Here is a 17,500-nt window from a genome sequence, read left to right as displayed (position 1 = left end):
AGAGCTGGAGCACACTTGGCTGTCCTCCGCCCCCCTCACTAAGCACTCTACGGCACAGATCCCCGCACAGGTACTCAGTGTCCCCTTGGGGACGGTGCAGGGAGCACCTTAGCCTCAGACTTGGCAGCGCCTGCGGGGTTAGTACAGACTACCACGCCGACCGCGCCTGCTTGCCGGCCGCGGTTTTTAACTCTAGCCCCCGGCTTTTGCGGCCTAGCGCCTTAAACTCCCGCCCCCGGCCCTGCCAGTCAGGGGGAAGGGCGGGACGGTCAGTCTGAGGCCGACAGTGAGGGCTGGAGCACACTCGGCTCTCCTCCGCCCCCCTCACGTTTCACTCGGGGCACCAGATTCCCGCACTTTTGGGGTTACGCCCACGGCTCCCCCCTCCACTGTAAACGCCGACAGCCATGTTTTTAAGCAGCACACACTGCTTGAGCGGTCGGTACGCCAGGGGGCTTCTTCTCGGTGCTGGGACCCCTAGAGTGCTGAACTGTATATATATATATATATATATATATAATGTTTGTATGCATTTTCACAGTTCGTCTGTACATATGTATCCCTCAGTGATCACTGTGAGCATTGCTCGGGCCATGTGGCACTCGCTCAGCCGGAGCCGGGGGCACTGGTTGAGCTCCGCCGGCGTCCCCTGTCCAGGCGGCAGGGACAGAGTTGCAGCTTTTGCTGAGAAACTGAGTCATTTTCACTATCCATGGCTCAGGCTATGGACAAATGGTCTGCTAAGATACTAGGAGCTTGCAGTCCAGACCGGCCCCTTACACAGGCCCCGGGCACTGCGGGATCGCCCCCAGGCCTCTCTCGGTCTGCGACGAAGCGTGCTCCTGGGGTGGCCTCTAGTTATTACGTGGTGGACTCCGTCACGAACCGCAGTCCCAGACCGGCTAAGCGGCCTTGCTTAGAATCTTCCCCGACTTCATCAAGGGTCTCAGCTTGAGGACTCTATAGAGGACGAGGCGGAGGTCGCAACCCAGGACTCTGTCCGGACGTGGCTCTCAAGGCTTCAGAGATGCTGTCCAGAAGCACAGGGCTTTCCCGGACAAGCGTTCTTACTAAACGCCTTATAACACACGTTGTCCCTTCCCCTCTGACGTTGTTAAGGGTTGGGCTCAGTGTCCCAAGGTGCCCCTCCAGTCTCTTGACTGGCGGCTAGATCAGTAGTAGCAGTGGCTGACGGTTCAACGCTCAAGAATGCCACGGACAGGCAGAGCTCCTAATGAGATCCATCTATGAAGCCATAGGCGCGTCCGTTGCCCCAGCCTTTGCAGCAGTGTGGGCACTCCAGGCTATCTCAGCTGCTCGGTCTGAGATTAATGCGGTCATACTCTGCTCCGCAATTAGCGTCTTTGACGTCTCAGGCGTCGGTATTTTCATCCTCCGCCGTGCATGCTGTCCTGGACTCGGCTAGCCGTACAGCGGTAGCATCCGCCACTCCGGTGGCAGTCCGCAGGGCCATGTGGCTACGCGAATGGAAGGCAGATTCTGCTTCCAAGAAGCTCTTGTCCGGTTTGCTTTTTTCTGGCGACCGATTGGCGAACAATTGGATGAAACGATTGAGCAGTCCAAGGGAAAGGACTCGTGCTTACCCAGCCCAAACCAAAGAGACCTCAGCACCCTCAGCTAGGTCCCAATCCTCATCGTCCAACAGGCCACAGAAGAGCCAGAAAACCTCTTCTGCATGGCGGTCCAGGTCAGGGGAGCGGTCCCCACATGTCCAAGACCGATGGATGAGACATTCTGTCTTACGGTTACAGGATAGAGCTCAGTTCTCGTCCTCCGACTCGTTTCTTCAGAGCATCTCCGCCCCCCGAGCGAGCCGATGCACGCTTTCAGGCGGTGAACACTCCGACGGCAGGAGGAGTTGCGATCCCCGTTCCCCTTCAAGAACGTAGTCGCGGTTTTTACTCCAGCTTGTTCGTGGTACCAAGATAGGACGGATCACTCCGCCCCGTTCTGGACTTCACACTGCTCAACAGACAGAGAACCTGACGGTTCCGGATGGAATCTCTCCGCTTTGTCATCGCCTCGATGGCCCAAGGAGACTTCCTAGCATCAATCGACATCAGGGATGCTTATCTCCATGTGCCGATTGCACCAGAGCATCAACGCTTCCTGCGTTTCGCCATCAGGTCGAGTCTTCACCAAAGTCATGGCAACAGTGGTGCCGGCCCTACACTCTCATGCCTCGTGTTGGAGTTTCATACTCTCTCAGCAATAGTGAAGCTTCCGCTGCATAAACAGCGCTCACTACAGACAGGGGTGCACTCTCTCCTTCGGACCCAGTCACACCCCTTAAGGCGCCTCACACACTTCCTAAGGAAGATGGTGGCAGCAATGGAGGCAGTTCCCTTGCGCAGATTCGTCTGCGTCCGCTTCTATCGGACACCGCAATGGGACAGGAGGTCGACGTCCCTAAACAAGAACGCCTCTATTTCCCTTGCAAATCTTTCCGGCCCCAGCTGGCGCTGTGGTCACGACGGACGCGAGTCTGTCAGGGTGGGGAGCGGTCTTCCTCCGCCACAGGACTCGGGGAACCTGGACTCCGACAGAGTCTTCCCTTCAGATCAATGTTCTGGAGATAAGGGCAGTGACTCTAGCCCTAAAGGCGTTCCAGCGGTGGCTGGAAGGCAGGCAGATCCGAATTCAGTCGGACAACGCCACGGCGGTTGCGTACATCAACCACCAGGGCGGCACACGCAGTCGTCAAGCCTTCCGAGAAGTTCGGCGGACTCTGCTGTGGGCGGAAGCCACTGCCTCCGCCACCTCCGCAGTTCACATCCCGGGCGTAGAAAACTGAGAAGCAGATTTCTCAGTCGCCAGGGCATGGAAGCAGGGGAATGGTCTCTTCACCCGGACGTGTTTCTAGAGATCTGTTGCCGCTGGGGAACACCGGACGTCGATCTAATGGCGTCTCGGCACAACAACAAAGTCCCGGCATTCATGGCGCGGTCCAAGGATCACAGAGCTCGGGCGGCAGACACGTTAGTTCAGGACTGGTCGCAGTTTCGACTTATGTATTTCCTCCTCTGGCTCTACTGCCCAGAGGGTTACGCAAGATCAGGTCAGACTGCCGCCGCACCATCCTCGTCGCTCCAGACTAGCCGAGGAGATCGTGGTACCCGGATCTGTGGCACCTCACGGTGGGTCAACCGTAGGCACTCCCAGACCGACCAGACTTGCTGTCTCAAGGGCCTTTTTTCCATCTGAATACTGCGGCCCTCATCCTGATGGTGTGGCCATTGAGCCCTGGCCCCTAGCGTCATCAGGGTTATCTCAAGAGGTCATCGCCACCATGAGACAGCCAAGGAAACAACGTCCGCCGAGATTTAGCCCAGGACTTGGAGGATCTTCTTATCCTGGTGCTCTGATCAGGGTTTTACTCCCTGGCCGTTTGCCTTGTCCACTTTTCCTTCTTTCTTTCACTTCAATCCGGAATGGACAAGGGCTTGTCTCGGCTCTCTCAAGGGACAAGTATCGGTGCTTCCGTGTTTTTTCAAAAGCGTCTAGCCAGGCTTCCGCAGGTCCGCACGTTCCTGCAGGGGGGTTGACCACATAGTCCCATATTACGAGCGTCCGTTCGCACCCTGGGATCTTAACAGGGTGCTGACGACTCTTCAGAAGCCATCTTTCGAGCAGATGCGGGAGGTCTCTCTATCTCGCCCTTCGCAGAAGGTGGCCTTCCTAGTGGCAGTCACATCACTCAGGAGTGTCTGAGCTAGCAGCGCTATCATGCAGAGCCCCCTTCCCGGTGTTTCACCAGGATAAGGGATTCTGCGTCCGGTCCCGGACTTTCTCCCTAAGGTATCCCCGTTTCATCTCAAGCAGGATATCTTCTTACCCTTGTGCCCTCATCCAGTTCACCATTGTGAAAAGGATTTTCATTTATTAGATCTGGTGAGAGCACTCCGGCTCTACATTTCTCGCACGGCGCCGGTCGGATGCGCTCTTCGTCCTCGTCGCGGGCCAGAGTAAGGGATTTCAGGTTTTCATGTCAACCTTGGCTCCGTGGATCAAGGAACCGATTCTTGAAGCCTACCGTTCTTGTGGGCTTCCAATTCCTGCAGGGCTGTAAGCCCATTCTACCAGAGCCGTAGATGCTTCCTGGGCATTGCGACACCAGGCTACGGCTCAGCAGGTGTGTCAGGCGGCTACCTGGTCGAGTCTGCACACTTTCACGAAACACTATCAGGTACATGCCTCTGCTTCGGCAGATGCCAGCCTAGGTAGGCGACTCCTTCAGGCGGCGGTTGCCCACCTGTAAGAGGGGGCCGTTTTCGGCTCTTTTTATCGAGGTATTCTTTTACCCACCCAGGGATTGCTTTTGGACATCCCAATTGTCTGGGTCTCCCAATGGAGCGACAAAGAAGAAGGGAATTTTGTTTACTTACTGTAAATTCCTTTTCTTCTAGCTCCTATTGGGAGACCCAGCACCCGCCCCTGTTCCCTTCGGGCTGTTGTTCTTTGTGTACACATGTTGTTCATGTTGAATTGTTCTTTTGGTTCATGGTTTCAGTTCTCCGAACATCCTTCGGATTGAATTTACCTTAGACCAATTTATAAGTTTCCTCCTTCCTGCTTTGGCACCAAAACTGATGAGCCCGTGATGCACGGGAGGGTGTATAGCAGAGGGGAGGGGTTACACTTTTTAAAGTGTAATACTTTGTGTGGCCTCCGGAGGCAGAAGCTATACACCCAATTGTCTGGGTCTCCCAATAGGAGCTAGAAGAAAAGGAATTTACGGTAAGTAAACAAAATTCCCTTCTTTGTTCATTAGCTAAAACCTGCTCAACAGTCACATTTACAGCATTAAAGGGACTCTATCAGCAGGTTTTAGCTATGTAATCTGAGAGCTGCATGATGAAGAAGCAGAGAGCCTGATTCCAGTGATGTATTACTTACTGAACTGCTTGGTGTCATTTTGATAAAATTCCAGTTTTCAGTGTTGATGATGTAGCAATGGTCAATGCGGAGCTGTGTACAATCCCACCCACATGACTGATGGGCAACTTCCTGTGTACACTGTGCATTGGCAATCCCCACCAATCAGCAGTGGGGGGCGGGGTTACATAGATTAGCTGGTCTTCCATGAATGTCATGCCTAGTCCTGCTGATAATCTCCTTCTGATAAAACACTAATTATATTGAAAGTACAATAAGTTGCAGAGCAAGTAACACATCCATGGAATTGGACTCGCTGCCCTCAGATGAAATCGCAAAAAGCTGCTGACTGATTCCATCTAAGGGTATGTGCACATTACATTTTTGCAATAAAAATTGCAGCATTTACTGTCCCAGCATAGTGAATCAGATTGGTGGTGGTGCGGCAAGCTGACAAGCTGGTGACATGCAGCACCGCATGTATCGGAGCAAAGCATATCACTGCTCTGCTCTGTCACCTCTCCTGCTGCATGGGACCAACTGTCTCCACTCTGTCACCTGCACCACAAGTCACAGAGTGGAGCAAGTTGGTGACAGAGCTCCCCCCGCTCTCTTCTCCCCCCGCTCTCTTCTCCCCCCGCTCTCTTCTCCCCCTCCGCTCTCTTCTCCCCCTCCGCTCTCTTCTCCCCCTCCGCTCTCTTCTCCCCCTCCGCTCTCTTCTCCCCCTCCGCTCTCTTCTCCCCCTCCGCTCTCTTCTCCCCCTCCGCTCTCTTCTCCCCCTCCGCTCTCTTCTCCCCCTCCGCTCTCTTCTCCCCCTCCGCTCTCTTCTCCCCCTCCGCTCTCTTCTCCCCCTCCGCTCTCTTCTCCCCCTCCGCTCTCTTCTCCCCCTCCGCTCTCTTCTCCCCCTCCGCTCTCTTCTCCCCCTCCGCTCTCTTCTCCCCCTCCGCTCTCTTCTCCCCCTCCGCTCTCTTCTTCCCCTCCGCTCTCTTCTCCCCCTCCGCTCTCTTCTCCCCCCCGCTCTCCTCTCCCCCCCCGCTCTCTTCTCCCCCCCGCTCTCTTCTCCCCCCCGCTCTCTTCTCCCCCCCGCTCTCTTCTCCCCCTCCGCTCTCTTCTCCCCCTCCGCTCTCTTCTCCCCCTCCGCTCTCTTCTCCCCCTCCGCTCTCTTCTCCCCCTCCGCTCTCTTCTCCCCCTCCGCTCTCTTCTCCCCCTCCGCTCTCTTCTTCCCCTCCGCTCTCTTCTCCCCCTCCGCTCTCTTCTCCCCCCCGCTCTCCTCTCCCCCCCGCTCTCTTCTCCCCCCCGCTCTCTTCTCCCCCCCGCTCTCTTCTCCCCCCCGCTCCCTTCTCCCCCCCGCTCCCTTCTCCCCCCCCGCTCTCTTCTCCCCCCCCCGCTCTCTTCTCCCCCCCCCGCTCTCTTTCCCCCCCCCCGCTCTCTTCTCCTCCCCCGCTCTCTTCTCCTCCCCCCGCTCTCTTCTCCTCCCCCCGCTCTCTTCTCCTCCCCCCGCTCTCTTCTCCTCCCCCCGCTCTCTTCTCCTCCCCCCGCTCTCTTCTCCTCCCCCCGCTCTCTTCTCCTCCCCCCGCTCTCTTCTCCTCCCCCCGCTCTCTTTTCTCCCCCCCGCTCTCTTTTCTCCCCCCCGCTCTCTTTTCTCCCCCCCGCTCTCTTTTCTCCCCCCCGCTCTCTTTTCTCCCCCCCGCTCTCTTTTCTCCCCCCCGCTCTCTTTTCTCCCCCCCGCTCTCTTTTCTCCCCCCTGCTCTCTTTTCTCCCCCCTGCTCTCTTTTCTCCCCCCCGCTCTCTTTTCTCCCCCCCGCTCTCTTTTCTCCCCCCCGCTCTCTTTTCTCCCCCCCGCTCTCTTTTCTCCCCCCCCGCTCTCTTTTCTCCCCCCCGCTCTCTTTTCTCCCCCCCGCTCTCTTTTCTCCCCCCCGCTCTCTTTTCTCCCCCCCGCTCTCTTTTCTCCCCCCCGCTCTCTTTTCTCCCCCCCGCTCTCTTTTCTCCCCCCCGCTCTCTTTTCTCCCCCCCCGCACTCTTTTCTCCCCCCCCGCACTCTTTTCTCCCCCCCCGCACTCTTTTCTCCCCCCCCGCACTCTTTTCTCCCCCCCCGCACTCTTTTCTCCCCCCCCGCACTCTTCTCTCCCCCGCTCTCTTCTCCCTTCTCCCCCCCGCTCTCTTCTCCCCCCCGCTCTCTTCTCTCCCCCGCTCTCTTCTCCCCCCCGCTCTTCTCTTCTTCCTTTTACCCCCCGCTCTTCTCTCCTCTTCCTTCTCCCCCCCACTCTTCTCTCCTCTTCTCCACCCCCCCCCGCTCTCGGCATGGTCAGTACAGAAATCTCTCGATCGTGGAGGGTTGAGAGGGAATAATTAACATGGAGTCCCTAATGTGTCTGTGTATTTATTTCTAATAAAGTATCTTTCTCTGTGTGATGTCTTATTTTTTCTTTTTTCTTTTTTCTCCCCCATAACCCTTTATTGGAGATTCTTAATGGCCGGGTCAAACTTGGCCTGACATTAAGAATCCCGGGTTTTATACCAGCTGGTAAAACATAGCTGGTTTTAACCCCTTATTACCCAGCGGTGCCACCTGGCACCAGGGCCACTGAAAGAGTTGGATACAGCGACAGAGATGGCGCTTCTATGAAAGCGCCATTTTCTGGGTCGGCTGTGGACTGCAATTCGCAGCGGGGGGGGGGGGCAGAAAGCTTTGGCCACCCTGCGCTGCGGATTCCAATCCCTGGATCCCTGGCTGCCTAGTTGTACCTGGCTGGACACAAAAAAATGAGCGAAGCCCACGTTATTTTTTTTTTTTTTTTAAATCATTTCATGAAATTCCTGAAATAATTTAAAAAAAAAAAAAAAAAAAGGGCTTCCCTATATTTTTGGTTCTCAGCCAGGTACAAATAGGCAGCTGGGGGTTGGGGGCAGCCCATACCTGCCTGCTGTACCTGGCTAGGTTACAAAAAATATTTTCTTTGTCACTCCATTGGGAGACCCAGACAATTGGGTGTATAGCTTCTGCCTCTGGAGGCCACACAAAGTATTACACTTTTAAAAAAGTGTAACCCCTCCCCTCTGCCTATACACCCTCCCGTGGACCACGGGCTCCTCAGTTTTATGCTTTGTGTGGAAGGAGGCACACATCCACTCATAGAAGAAAAAAAAAATAAAAAATAAAAAAAAGATTTCATTCATATACATAGTATGACGGATGGAAGAAAAGAGGTCCCCTAGGGGCCCCGGCATGCTCCCTTCTCACCCCACTATGTCGGCGGTGTTGTTAAGGTTGAGGTACCCATTGCGGGTACACAGGCCGGAGCCACATGCCGTCTCCTTCACCATCCCTTATGCGGCTCTGGGAGAAGTGGGAGCCTCACCGGTCATTCACCTGCTGAGACCGTGCTCCATCCGCAGCCCCTGGTGGAACCTGCTGGCCGGAGCGTTTTCATCCCCAGGGACCGGGCCCTGCACCTTGAAGGTACTCTGTGTCCCCAGGTGGGGACGGTACGGGGAGAGAGGTCGCCTTTCTCCCCAGTAGCGCCGTCCGTTGTTTTTTCATCGGACTTCCGCGCCGACCGTGCCTGCTTGTCGGGCACGGCCTTAAATTTAGTCCCCGGCTTCATCGCGGCCTAGTCGCGAAAAATCCCGCCCCCGGGCCTGCCTGTCAGGGGTAAGGGCGGGATTACCGACAGAGGGCTGGAGCATCTTCGCATGTCTCCCCTCCCCTCTCTTTGACCACTATGGGGCCTCCAGATTCCCGCCTTTGGCCGACGCCGCCCATGGCTCCACTCCCCCCTTGAGAGCTCCGGCGTCCATGTTTGGCATTCTGCCGGTGTATGCTGCAGCTGCACAGCTCTACAGCTCCGGGGGACCCACGACAGGGAATCTGGAGGACACCAGCGGTTGGTAAGCCGCACCGGTCACCCGGTGCTGGTTCCCCTAGGGTGCCGTGAGAGAGATAGATATATATAGATATATATAGATATATATAGATAGATATATATATATATATATATATATATATATATATATATATATATATATCTATATATATTAGAGAGAGAGAGAGATATAATAGAGAGAGAGAGAGATATAATAGAGAGAGAGAGAGATATAATAGAGAGAGAGAGAGATATAATAGAGGGATATATATATATATATATATATATATGTATATGTATATGTATATATGTATGTATATGTATATGTATATATGTATATATATGTATATATGTATATATATGTATATATATATATATATATGTATGTGTATATATATATATATATATGTATATATATATATATATATTCGGAACGGCTGTATAACCCTTTCCCATATACCCTCAGTGGTCGCTCTCCTAAGGGACACTTATTGCTTACAGCATGTCGTCCACAAGGAGCAAAGCCCCTAAGGCACAGGTTTTTTTCGCAGCCTGTACTGCTTGTGGGGCTATGTTGCCTGCGGGATCTACCCTCCCTGTGATCAATGCTCGACTCCTGCCACGCTTGCTCAGCCGGAGCCTAGGGCACTGGTGGGCCCCTCGGCTCATGTAGATCTGCAGGGACAGAGTCACCGTCATTGGCCTCTTTCGCTGAGAAACTCTCTCAGTCACTTTCTCAATCCATTGCACAGTCTATGGACAAATGGTCATCTAAGCTCCTTGAGGCATTGCAGTCCAGATCGGGCTCTTCACAGGCCCCGGCCCCTGTTAGTTTGTCTCCTCCAGGGCCTTCTCGGTCCGCGCCGCAGCGCGCTCCTAGGATAGCCCCTAGGTCCCAGGCGGAGGACTCCTGCCCGGATCGCAGTCCCAGACCGGCTAAGCGGCCTCGCTGGGACTCTTCCCCGGCCTCCTCACGCTGCTCTGGATCTCAGCTTGAGGACTCTCAGGATGACGAGGCGGACGTGGGAGCTCAGGGCTCTGACCCTGACTTCGCCCTCAACCTTGATACCCCTGAGGGGGACGCCTTAGTAAATGATCTTATTTCTTCCATCAACCAGGTGTTGGATCTCTCTTCCCCGCCTCCACCTGTAGAGGAGTCGGCTTCTCAGCAGGAGAAACACCAATTTCGGTTCCCCAAACGTACGCGCAATACATTTTTTGATCACTCTAACTTCAGGGACGCTGTCCAGAAGCCCAGAGCGGTCCCGGACAAGCGTTTTGCTAAAAGGCACTCTGACACGCGTTATCCCTTTCCACCTGAAGTCGTTAAGGGCTGGGCACACTCTCCCAAGGTGGATCCTCCAGTCTCTAGATGGCTGCTAGGTCTGTTGTGGCTGTTACCGATGGCTCATCCCTGAAGGATGCCACTGACAGACAGAGCTCTTGGTGAAGTCTATCTATGAGGCCACGGGCGCGTCTTTCGCCCCGGCCTTTGCGGCTGTGTGGGCTCTCCAAGCAATCTCGGCTTGTCTGACTGAGATTAATGCTGTCACACGGAATTCTGCTCCGCATGTTTCTTCCTTGACCTCTCAGGCATCAGCCTTTTCGTCCTACGCCATGAACGCCGTCCTGGACTCCACTAGCCGTACGGCTGTAGCATCTGCTAACTCCGTGGCAGTCCGCAGGGCCATGTGGCTGCGCGAATGGAAGGCAGACTCTGCTTCCAAAAGGTTCTTAACTGGTTTGCCTTTTTCTGGCGACCGTTTATTTGGCGAACGATTGGATGAGATTATTAAGGAATCCTCGGGAAAGGACTCCTCCTTACCCCAGTCCAAACCTAAGAGACCTCAGCAGAGAAAAATCCAATCGAGGTTTCGGTCCTTTCGTCCCTCCGCCAAGCCCCAATCCTCTTCGTCCAACCGGCCGGAGAAAGGCCAGAGGAACTCCTATGCGTGGCGGTCCAAGTCACGCCCCCAAAAGGCCGCAGGAGGCACTGCCTCCAAGACTGCCTCCTCATGACTCTCGGCCTCACCTAGCCACATCCTCGGTCGGTGGCAGGCTCTCCCGCTTTGGCGACGCCTGGTGGCCACATGTTCAAGACCGATGGGTGAGAGACATTCTGTCTCATGGTTACAGGATAGAGTTCAGCTCCCGACCTACGGCTCGTTTCTTCAGAACCTCTCCACCTCCCGCACAGGCCGACGCACTTTTTCAGGCAGTGGACGCTCTAAAGATCGAAGGAGTTGTGATTCCCGTTCCCCTTCAGGAACGTGGTCGCGGATTTTACTCCAACTTGTTCGTGGTGCCAAAAAAGGACGGGTCTTTCCGTCCCGTTCTGGACCTCAAGCTACTCAACAGACATGTGAGAACCAGACGGTTTCGGATGGAATCTCTCCGCTCGGTCATCGCCTCGATGTCACAAGGAGACTTCCTAGCATCGATCGACATCAAGGATGCTTATCTCCATGTGCCGATCGCACCCGAACATCAATGTTTCCTGCGTTTCGCCATCGGGGACGAACACCTCCAGTTCGTGGCATTGCCTTTTGGCCTGGCGACAGCCCCACGGGTTTTCACCAAAGTCATGGCATCCGTCGTGGCGGTCCTGCACTCTCAGGGCCACTCGGTGATCCCCTACTTAGACGATCTCCTAGTCAGGGCACCTTCTCAGGTGGCGTGTCAACAAAGCCTTACCGTCACTCTGGCGACTCTCCAGCAGTTCGGGTGGATCATCAATTTCCCGAAATCCAAGTTGACACCGACCCAATCACTGATTTACCTCGGGATGGAGTTTCATACCCAGCCAGCGTTAGTCAAGCTAACGCGGGACAAACAGCTTTCTCTGCAGGCGGGGGTGCAATCACTTCTTCAGAGTCAGTCACACCCCTTAAGGCGCCTCATGCACTTCCTGGGGAAGATGGTTGCAGCTATGGAGGCAGTGCCGTTCGCGCAATTCCATCTACGGCCACTCCAATGGGACATTCTTCGCAAATGGGACAAGAGTGCGGCTTCCCTCGACAAGAACATCTCTCTTTCCCTTGCAACCAAAACATCACTTCAGTGGTGGCTCCTACCCACATCTATCTCGGGGAAAATCCTTCCTACCCCCAACCTGGGCCGTGGTCACCACGGACGCGAGCCTGTCAGGTTGGGGAGCGGTTTTTCTCCACCACAGGGCTCAAGGAACCTGGACTCCGATAGAATCGTCCCTTCAGATCAATATCCTGGAGATAAGGGCAGTATATCTAGCCCTATTGGCTTTCCATCGGTGGCTGGAGGGCAGACAGATCCGAATCCAGTCTGACAACGCCACTGCCGTCGCCTACATCAACCACCAAGGCGGCACTCGCAGTCGTCAAGCCTTCCACGAAGTCCGGCGGATTCTGCAGTGGGTGGAAGCCACAGGCTCCACCATCTCCGTAGTTCACATACCGGGCGTAGAAAACTGGGAAGCAGATTTTCTCAGTCGTCAGGGCATGGACGCGGGGGAATGGTCTCTGCACCCAGAAGTGTTTCGAGAGATCTGTCGCCGCTGGGGAACGCCGGACGTCGATCTCATGGCGTCACGACACAACAACAAGGTCCCGGCCTTCATGGCACGGTCTCAGGATCACAGAGCTCTGGCAGCGGACGCTTTAGTCCAGGATTGGTCGCAGTTTCGACTGCCTTATGTGTTTCCCCCTCTGGCGTTGCTGCCCAGGGTACTACGCAAGATCAGGTCCGACTGCCGTCGCGTCATTCTCGTCGCTCCAGACTGGCCGAGGCGGTCGTGGTATCCGGATCTGTGGCATCTCACGGTGGGTCAACCGTGGGCACTTCCAGACCGCCCAGACTTGCTGTCACAAGGCCCGTTTTTCCATCTGAATTCTGTGGCCCTCAACCTGACTGTGTGGCCATTGAGTCCTGGCTCCTAGCGTCTTCAGGGTTATCTCAGGATGTCATTGCCACCATGAGACAAGCCAGGAAGCCAACGTCCGCCAAGATCTATTACAGGTCTTGGCAAATCTTTCTATCCTGGTGCGCTGATAACTGCTTTCCTCTATGGCCGTTTGCATTACCCACATTCCTTTCATTCCTACAATCTGGAATGGACAAGGGTTTGTCCCTCGGCTCTCTCAAGGGCCAAGTATCGGCGCTCTCCGTGTTTTTTCAAAAGCGTCTAGCCAGGCTTCCGCAGGTCCGCACGTTCCTGCAGGGGGTCTGCCACATGGTCCCACCTTACAAACGTCCGTTGGAACCTTGGGATCTTAACAGGGTCCTGACGGCTCTTCAAAAGCCGCCTTTTGAGCCGCTGCGGGATGTCTCTCTCTCCCGTCTTTCGCAGAAGGTGGCCTTCCTGGTGGCAGTCACATCTCTTCGGAGAGTGTCTGAGCTTACAGCGCTGTCATGCAAAGCCCCCTTCCTGGTTTTTCACCAGGATAAGGTGGTTCTGCGTCCTGTCCTGGATTTTCTCCCTAAGGTGGTATCTCCTTTTCATCTAAATCAGGATATCTCCTTGCCTTGCTTTTGCCCTAATCCAATTCACCAGTGTGAAAAGGATTTTCACTCTTTGGATCTAGTGAGAGCACTCCGGTTCTACGTGTCTCGCACGGCGCCCCTGCGCCGTTCAGATGCGCTCTTTGTCCTTGTCGCTGGCCAGCGTAAGGGCTCTCAGGCCTCCAAGTCAACCTTGGCTCGGTGGATCAAGGAACCGATTCTCGAGGCCTACCGTTCTTCTGGGCTTCCGCTCCCTTTAGGGCTGAAAGCCCATTCTACCAGAGCCGTAGGTGCGTCCTGGGCATTGCGACACCGGGCGACGGCTCAGCAGGTGTGTCAGGCAGCTACGTGGTCTAGTCTGCACACTTTCACGAAGCACTATCAAGTGCATACCTATGCTTCGGCAGACGCCAGTCTAGGTAGGCGAGTCCTTCAGGCGGCGGTTGCCCACCTGTAAGAGGGGGCCGTTTTCGGCTCTATTTATTGAGGTATTCTTTTACCCACCCAGGGACTGCTCTTGGACGTCCCAATTGTCTGGGTCTCCCAATGGAGCCACAAAGAAAAAGGGAATTTTGTTTACTTACCGTAAATTCCTTTTCTTCTAGCTCCTATTGGGATACCCAGCACCCACCCCTGTGCCCTTTGGGCTGGTTGTTCTTTTGTGTACACATGTTGTTGATGTTGAATTGTTCTTTTGGTTCATGGTCTTCAGTTCTCCGAACATTGATTGAATTTACCCTAGACCAATTTATAAGTTTTCTCCTTCCTGCTTTTGCACCAAAACTGAGGAGCCCGTGGTCCACGGGACGGTGTATAGGCAGAGGGGAGGGGTTACACTTTTTAAAGTGTAATACTTTGTGTGGCCTCCAGAGGCAGAAGCTATACACCCAATTGTCTGGGTCTCCCAATAGGAGCTAGAAGAAAAGGAATTTACGGTAAGTAAACAAAATTCCCTTTTTCCCTTTTTTTTAGGCAAAAACCATATATATATAAATAAAATGCAGCGGGAGCCCACACTGTTTGTTGTTGGTTTTTTTTGTTTTTATTTTTTTTTTTTTTTTTTTTTAATGAATTTTTAAAAAAAAAAATAAAAAATCGACATGGTCTTCGCCCATCGAGCACCAGAGCATTTTACTGCTCTCATGCCTACTCCTGACCACAGATGACTCCAGTGTCGGCTGATTACTTGTTCTGTGTCCCCCTGCATCCATCACAGCGTGTACAGGCTGTGAGGTTACCTGAGTTCAGTCCAGCTCTGGAGTAAGCTGATCTGAACTCCAGCCCGCACACGCTGCGATTGATGCAGGGGGACACAGAACAAGTAAGGCCTAAGCCACACGGCAAGAAAATTGGTGCAAGTAGAGTGTGATATAACATCGCATTCCATTCGGACCAATTCTAGCCTGTGTGTCAGCGCACATGAGCGATTATTTTCTCAGCCCTAATCGGACCGAGAAAACAATCGCAGCGTGCTGCAATTGTAATGCAAGACTATTTCTCTTTTACCCATTCAAGTGTATGGGGTGAGAGAAAAATCGCACTGCACTCACGGTACATTGGTGTACCGTGAGTGCAGAGCGAGAATCGCAATAGCCGACTACGGAGGAGAGAGGGAGATAAATCCCTCCCACCCCTCCTCAGCAATGGCCCTCCCCTCCGCAGCGCTGGCTCACCCCTCCTGAGTGCTGGACCGCCCCCCGCAGCTGAGGTCCGCTCGCACAGTCGGACCTCAGTCGCATGGACACATGTATGACACTCGACTCTGCTGTACTGCCAGCGTGAGCAGAGTGTCATGCGAGGGGATCGCAGTAATCCCCGTGTTGCCCCAGCCTGATCGGCAGACACTGGAGTCTGCTGATCTTAACTCAGCTGAACTCCTGTACACACAGCCCGCACACTGTCACATGTGATCGGCAGCAGGCAGTGACTGCTGTTAACCTGCAGCCATTGCAGCGTGTGCGGGCTGTGAGATCAGGAGTCAGCTGACTCCAGTGCTGGCCGATAAATTCTGTATCCCGCTGCAGAAGAATCTAGTAAAATAACTGTTGCATGCGTTGCACATTTAATCCACAGGATCCGATCAAATGTGGTTTGTGGTTTTTTTGCCTACAGGCAAAAAAATGCTGATGTGAAAGTAGCCTGCAAAATGCATGCCACACGAATGATACGGACAACACGCAGGCTAGGCAAGAGGGAAAAAAAACAATCTCATGACCCCATTATTTTTTTTTTTTTCCCCAATTATTTTTTTCACATGTTGCGCCGACTAATAATCATTATTTCTGTTCTCTCTCTCTCTCACACACACACACGCACGCACGCACGCACGCACGCACGCACGCACGCACACACACACACTCACTATGAACTGTATGAGAACAAGCAGAAGATAGCCGCTTTCTTCCCCTGGTTGTGCAGAGCTGGGAGCTTCGGCTGTCTCGGCTGTGATTGCTTTCAGTGCATCCACAGGGAAGAGGCAGGGAGGAGTCTTTGGGTGGAGAGGAGAGCTGAGTGGGTGTGTTAGATACAGCCCTAGAGCCACAAAGAATTAGGGTACTTTCACACTTGCATTAATTTCCTTCCGTCACAATCCGCCCTTTTGGAAAACAGCGGAATCCGTTAACGGATTTTGGCAAACGTACCTGCGTTGCTTCCGCTGGCCGACACTGCGTTGCGTCCGCCAGGCGGAAGGAATGCAGCATGTAACGTCTTTTGAGACGGAATCCTCCTCCTTTTTCACTGCGCATGCTCTTTTTTTTTTTTTTTTTTTATTACAGAGAGTTTATTTTGTCTCTTGGTGGCCGAACGTTCAGCTGAGCGCCCGGCCGCCGGCATGTGAGCGCTCAGCTGAGCGCCCGGCCGCCGGCATGTGAGAGCGCTCAGCTGAGCGCCCGGCCGCCGGCATGTGAGCACGCTCAGCTGAGCGCCCGGCCGCCGGGTGATCAGCTGATCGTTCACAATTGTCTGCTGCAGGTAAAACTGTAAAAAAAAAAAAAACAAAAAAAAAATAAATAAATAAAAATAAAGCTTTCCGTTGTTTTGTACGATCCGTTGGTGCCATTATATGCAACGCATCTGTTGCATCCGTCACACAGCGCAATGCAACGGATGCCGTTCAACGCAAGTGGGAAAGTAGCCTTATGGGAGTTGTAGTAACTGAACCCAGGAAGTCAGAAGAGCGATTAACCCCATCAGAGCTGGAGCCAGCAATGAGGATGTGCTGCTAGAGCACAATAAAAGGTAATATTGCTGAAAAAACATAATTGATGTGTGGAGAGGCACATATTAGCAAGATTTATCAGAAAAAAAAATCAGTTTTACTAACTGGACAACTTCTTTAAGGGCGGAGGCAGATGGTGATCCGACCAAAACATCAAATCCAACTAAACATCGGATCGCACTCTGACTAATGTTGTTCTATGGGGCTACTCACAAGTCAGATTTTTTTCAGACTGGAGAAAACATCGCAGCATGCCAGAGTTTGATCAAATTTTCAGATCACACTGGCCATGTAAGTCAATAAACAAGTGAAAATCATTGGACTGCACTCTGATGTCCTCTCTAGTGCAGTCTTATTTCCAAGTATTGACACAGTGGAGAAGATGGAGAAATTCTGTTTTGCCATCGTCTCCTTCTCTGAGAGATCGGAGCGCACTGTGCTGACACCATAGGCAGCGTTTGCTCCTAATGTTAGCATAATCTGCCCAAATCTCTGATGAGAGACTCTCCGGCCAACTGCCCCTGGCCTTAGAGTGACTGTCGTAGCATAGGAAAGCTGGTTTATATATCCTCGTGCCTCTAGAATTGGATGTGGAGAGAACAAGATGGTCACCATTACTTGTCTTTGACTGGTTGCTACTTTTTCTAGAACCCATTATTTTACTATCCTGTCCATATTTCTCGAAAAGGTAAAAAAGTATGTATGAAGACTCCATAGAATTGCTCTGATGTGAGTTTTACAAATCAACGCCAAAGTTCTGCTATGAATAGTGACCATAAATCACATTACGGTAACATTTTTTTCTTTTTTTAAACACCATTTATTATTTTTCTTTCCAGTTGTAAGTGGAAAAGGTAAAACACCATTGCGGAAAAAGTGTAATGTTGCGTTGAAGATTCCGCCACCGCAGACTACACCAAGTGAAGAAAGATGCTGTGAAAAGGGATGCCAGGTAACGAGCGAGCAGATAAAGGCTGATATGAAGTCCGCCAGCGACCCTTCCGATAGGACCAAAGTAAAAACTTGCACTTGTGAAGTCAATGCA

The 17,500-nt window shown here is 53.2% G+C and overlaps 1 protein-coding gene across 1 annotated transcript in view; it reads left to right on the top strand.

Moving 5' to 3' along the window:
* The window catches only part of FBXO38 (F-box protein 38), a 154,037-nt gene that overhangs the window by 61,725 nt on the left and 74,812 nt on the right, over positions 1-17,500 (top strand). Inside the window, exon 15 of the mRNA XM_075344640.1 lies at positions 17,295-17,500. This exon is cut by the window's right edge and continues 454 nt beyond it. Within this exon, the coding sequence (XP_075200755.1) occupies positions 17,295-17,500 (206 nt within the window). The remainder of the gene's footprint in view (positions 1-17,294) is intronic.

The sequence above is a fragment of the Anomaloglossus baeobatrachus genome, chromosome 4 (genome assembly GCF_048569485.1).
Source record: "Anomaloglossus baeobatrachus isolate aAnoBae1 chromosome 4, aAnoBae1.hap1, whole genome shotgun sequence".
NCBI lineage: Eukaryota > Metazoa > Chordata > Amphibia > Anura > Aromobatidae > Anomaloglossus > Anomaloglossus baeobatrachus.
The sequence above is the reverse complement of the archived record's forward strand: the minus strand, read 5'-3'. Positions and strand labels throughout refer to the sequence as shown.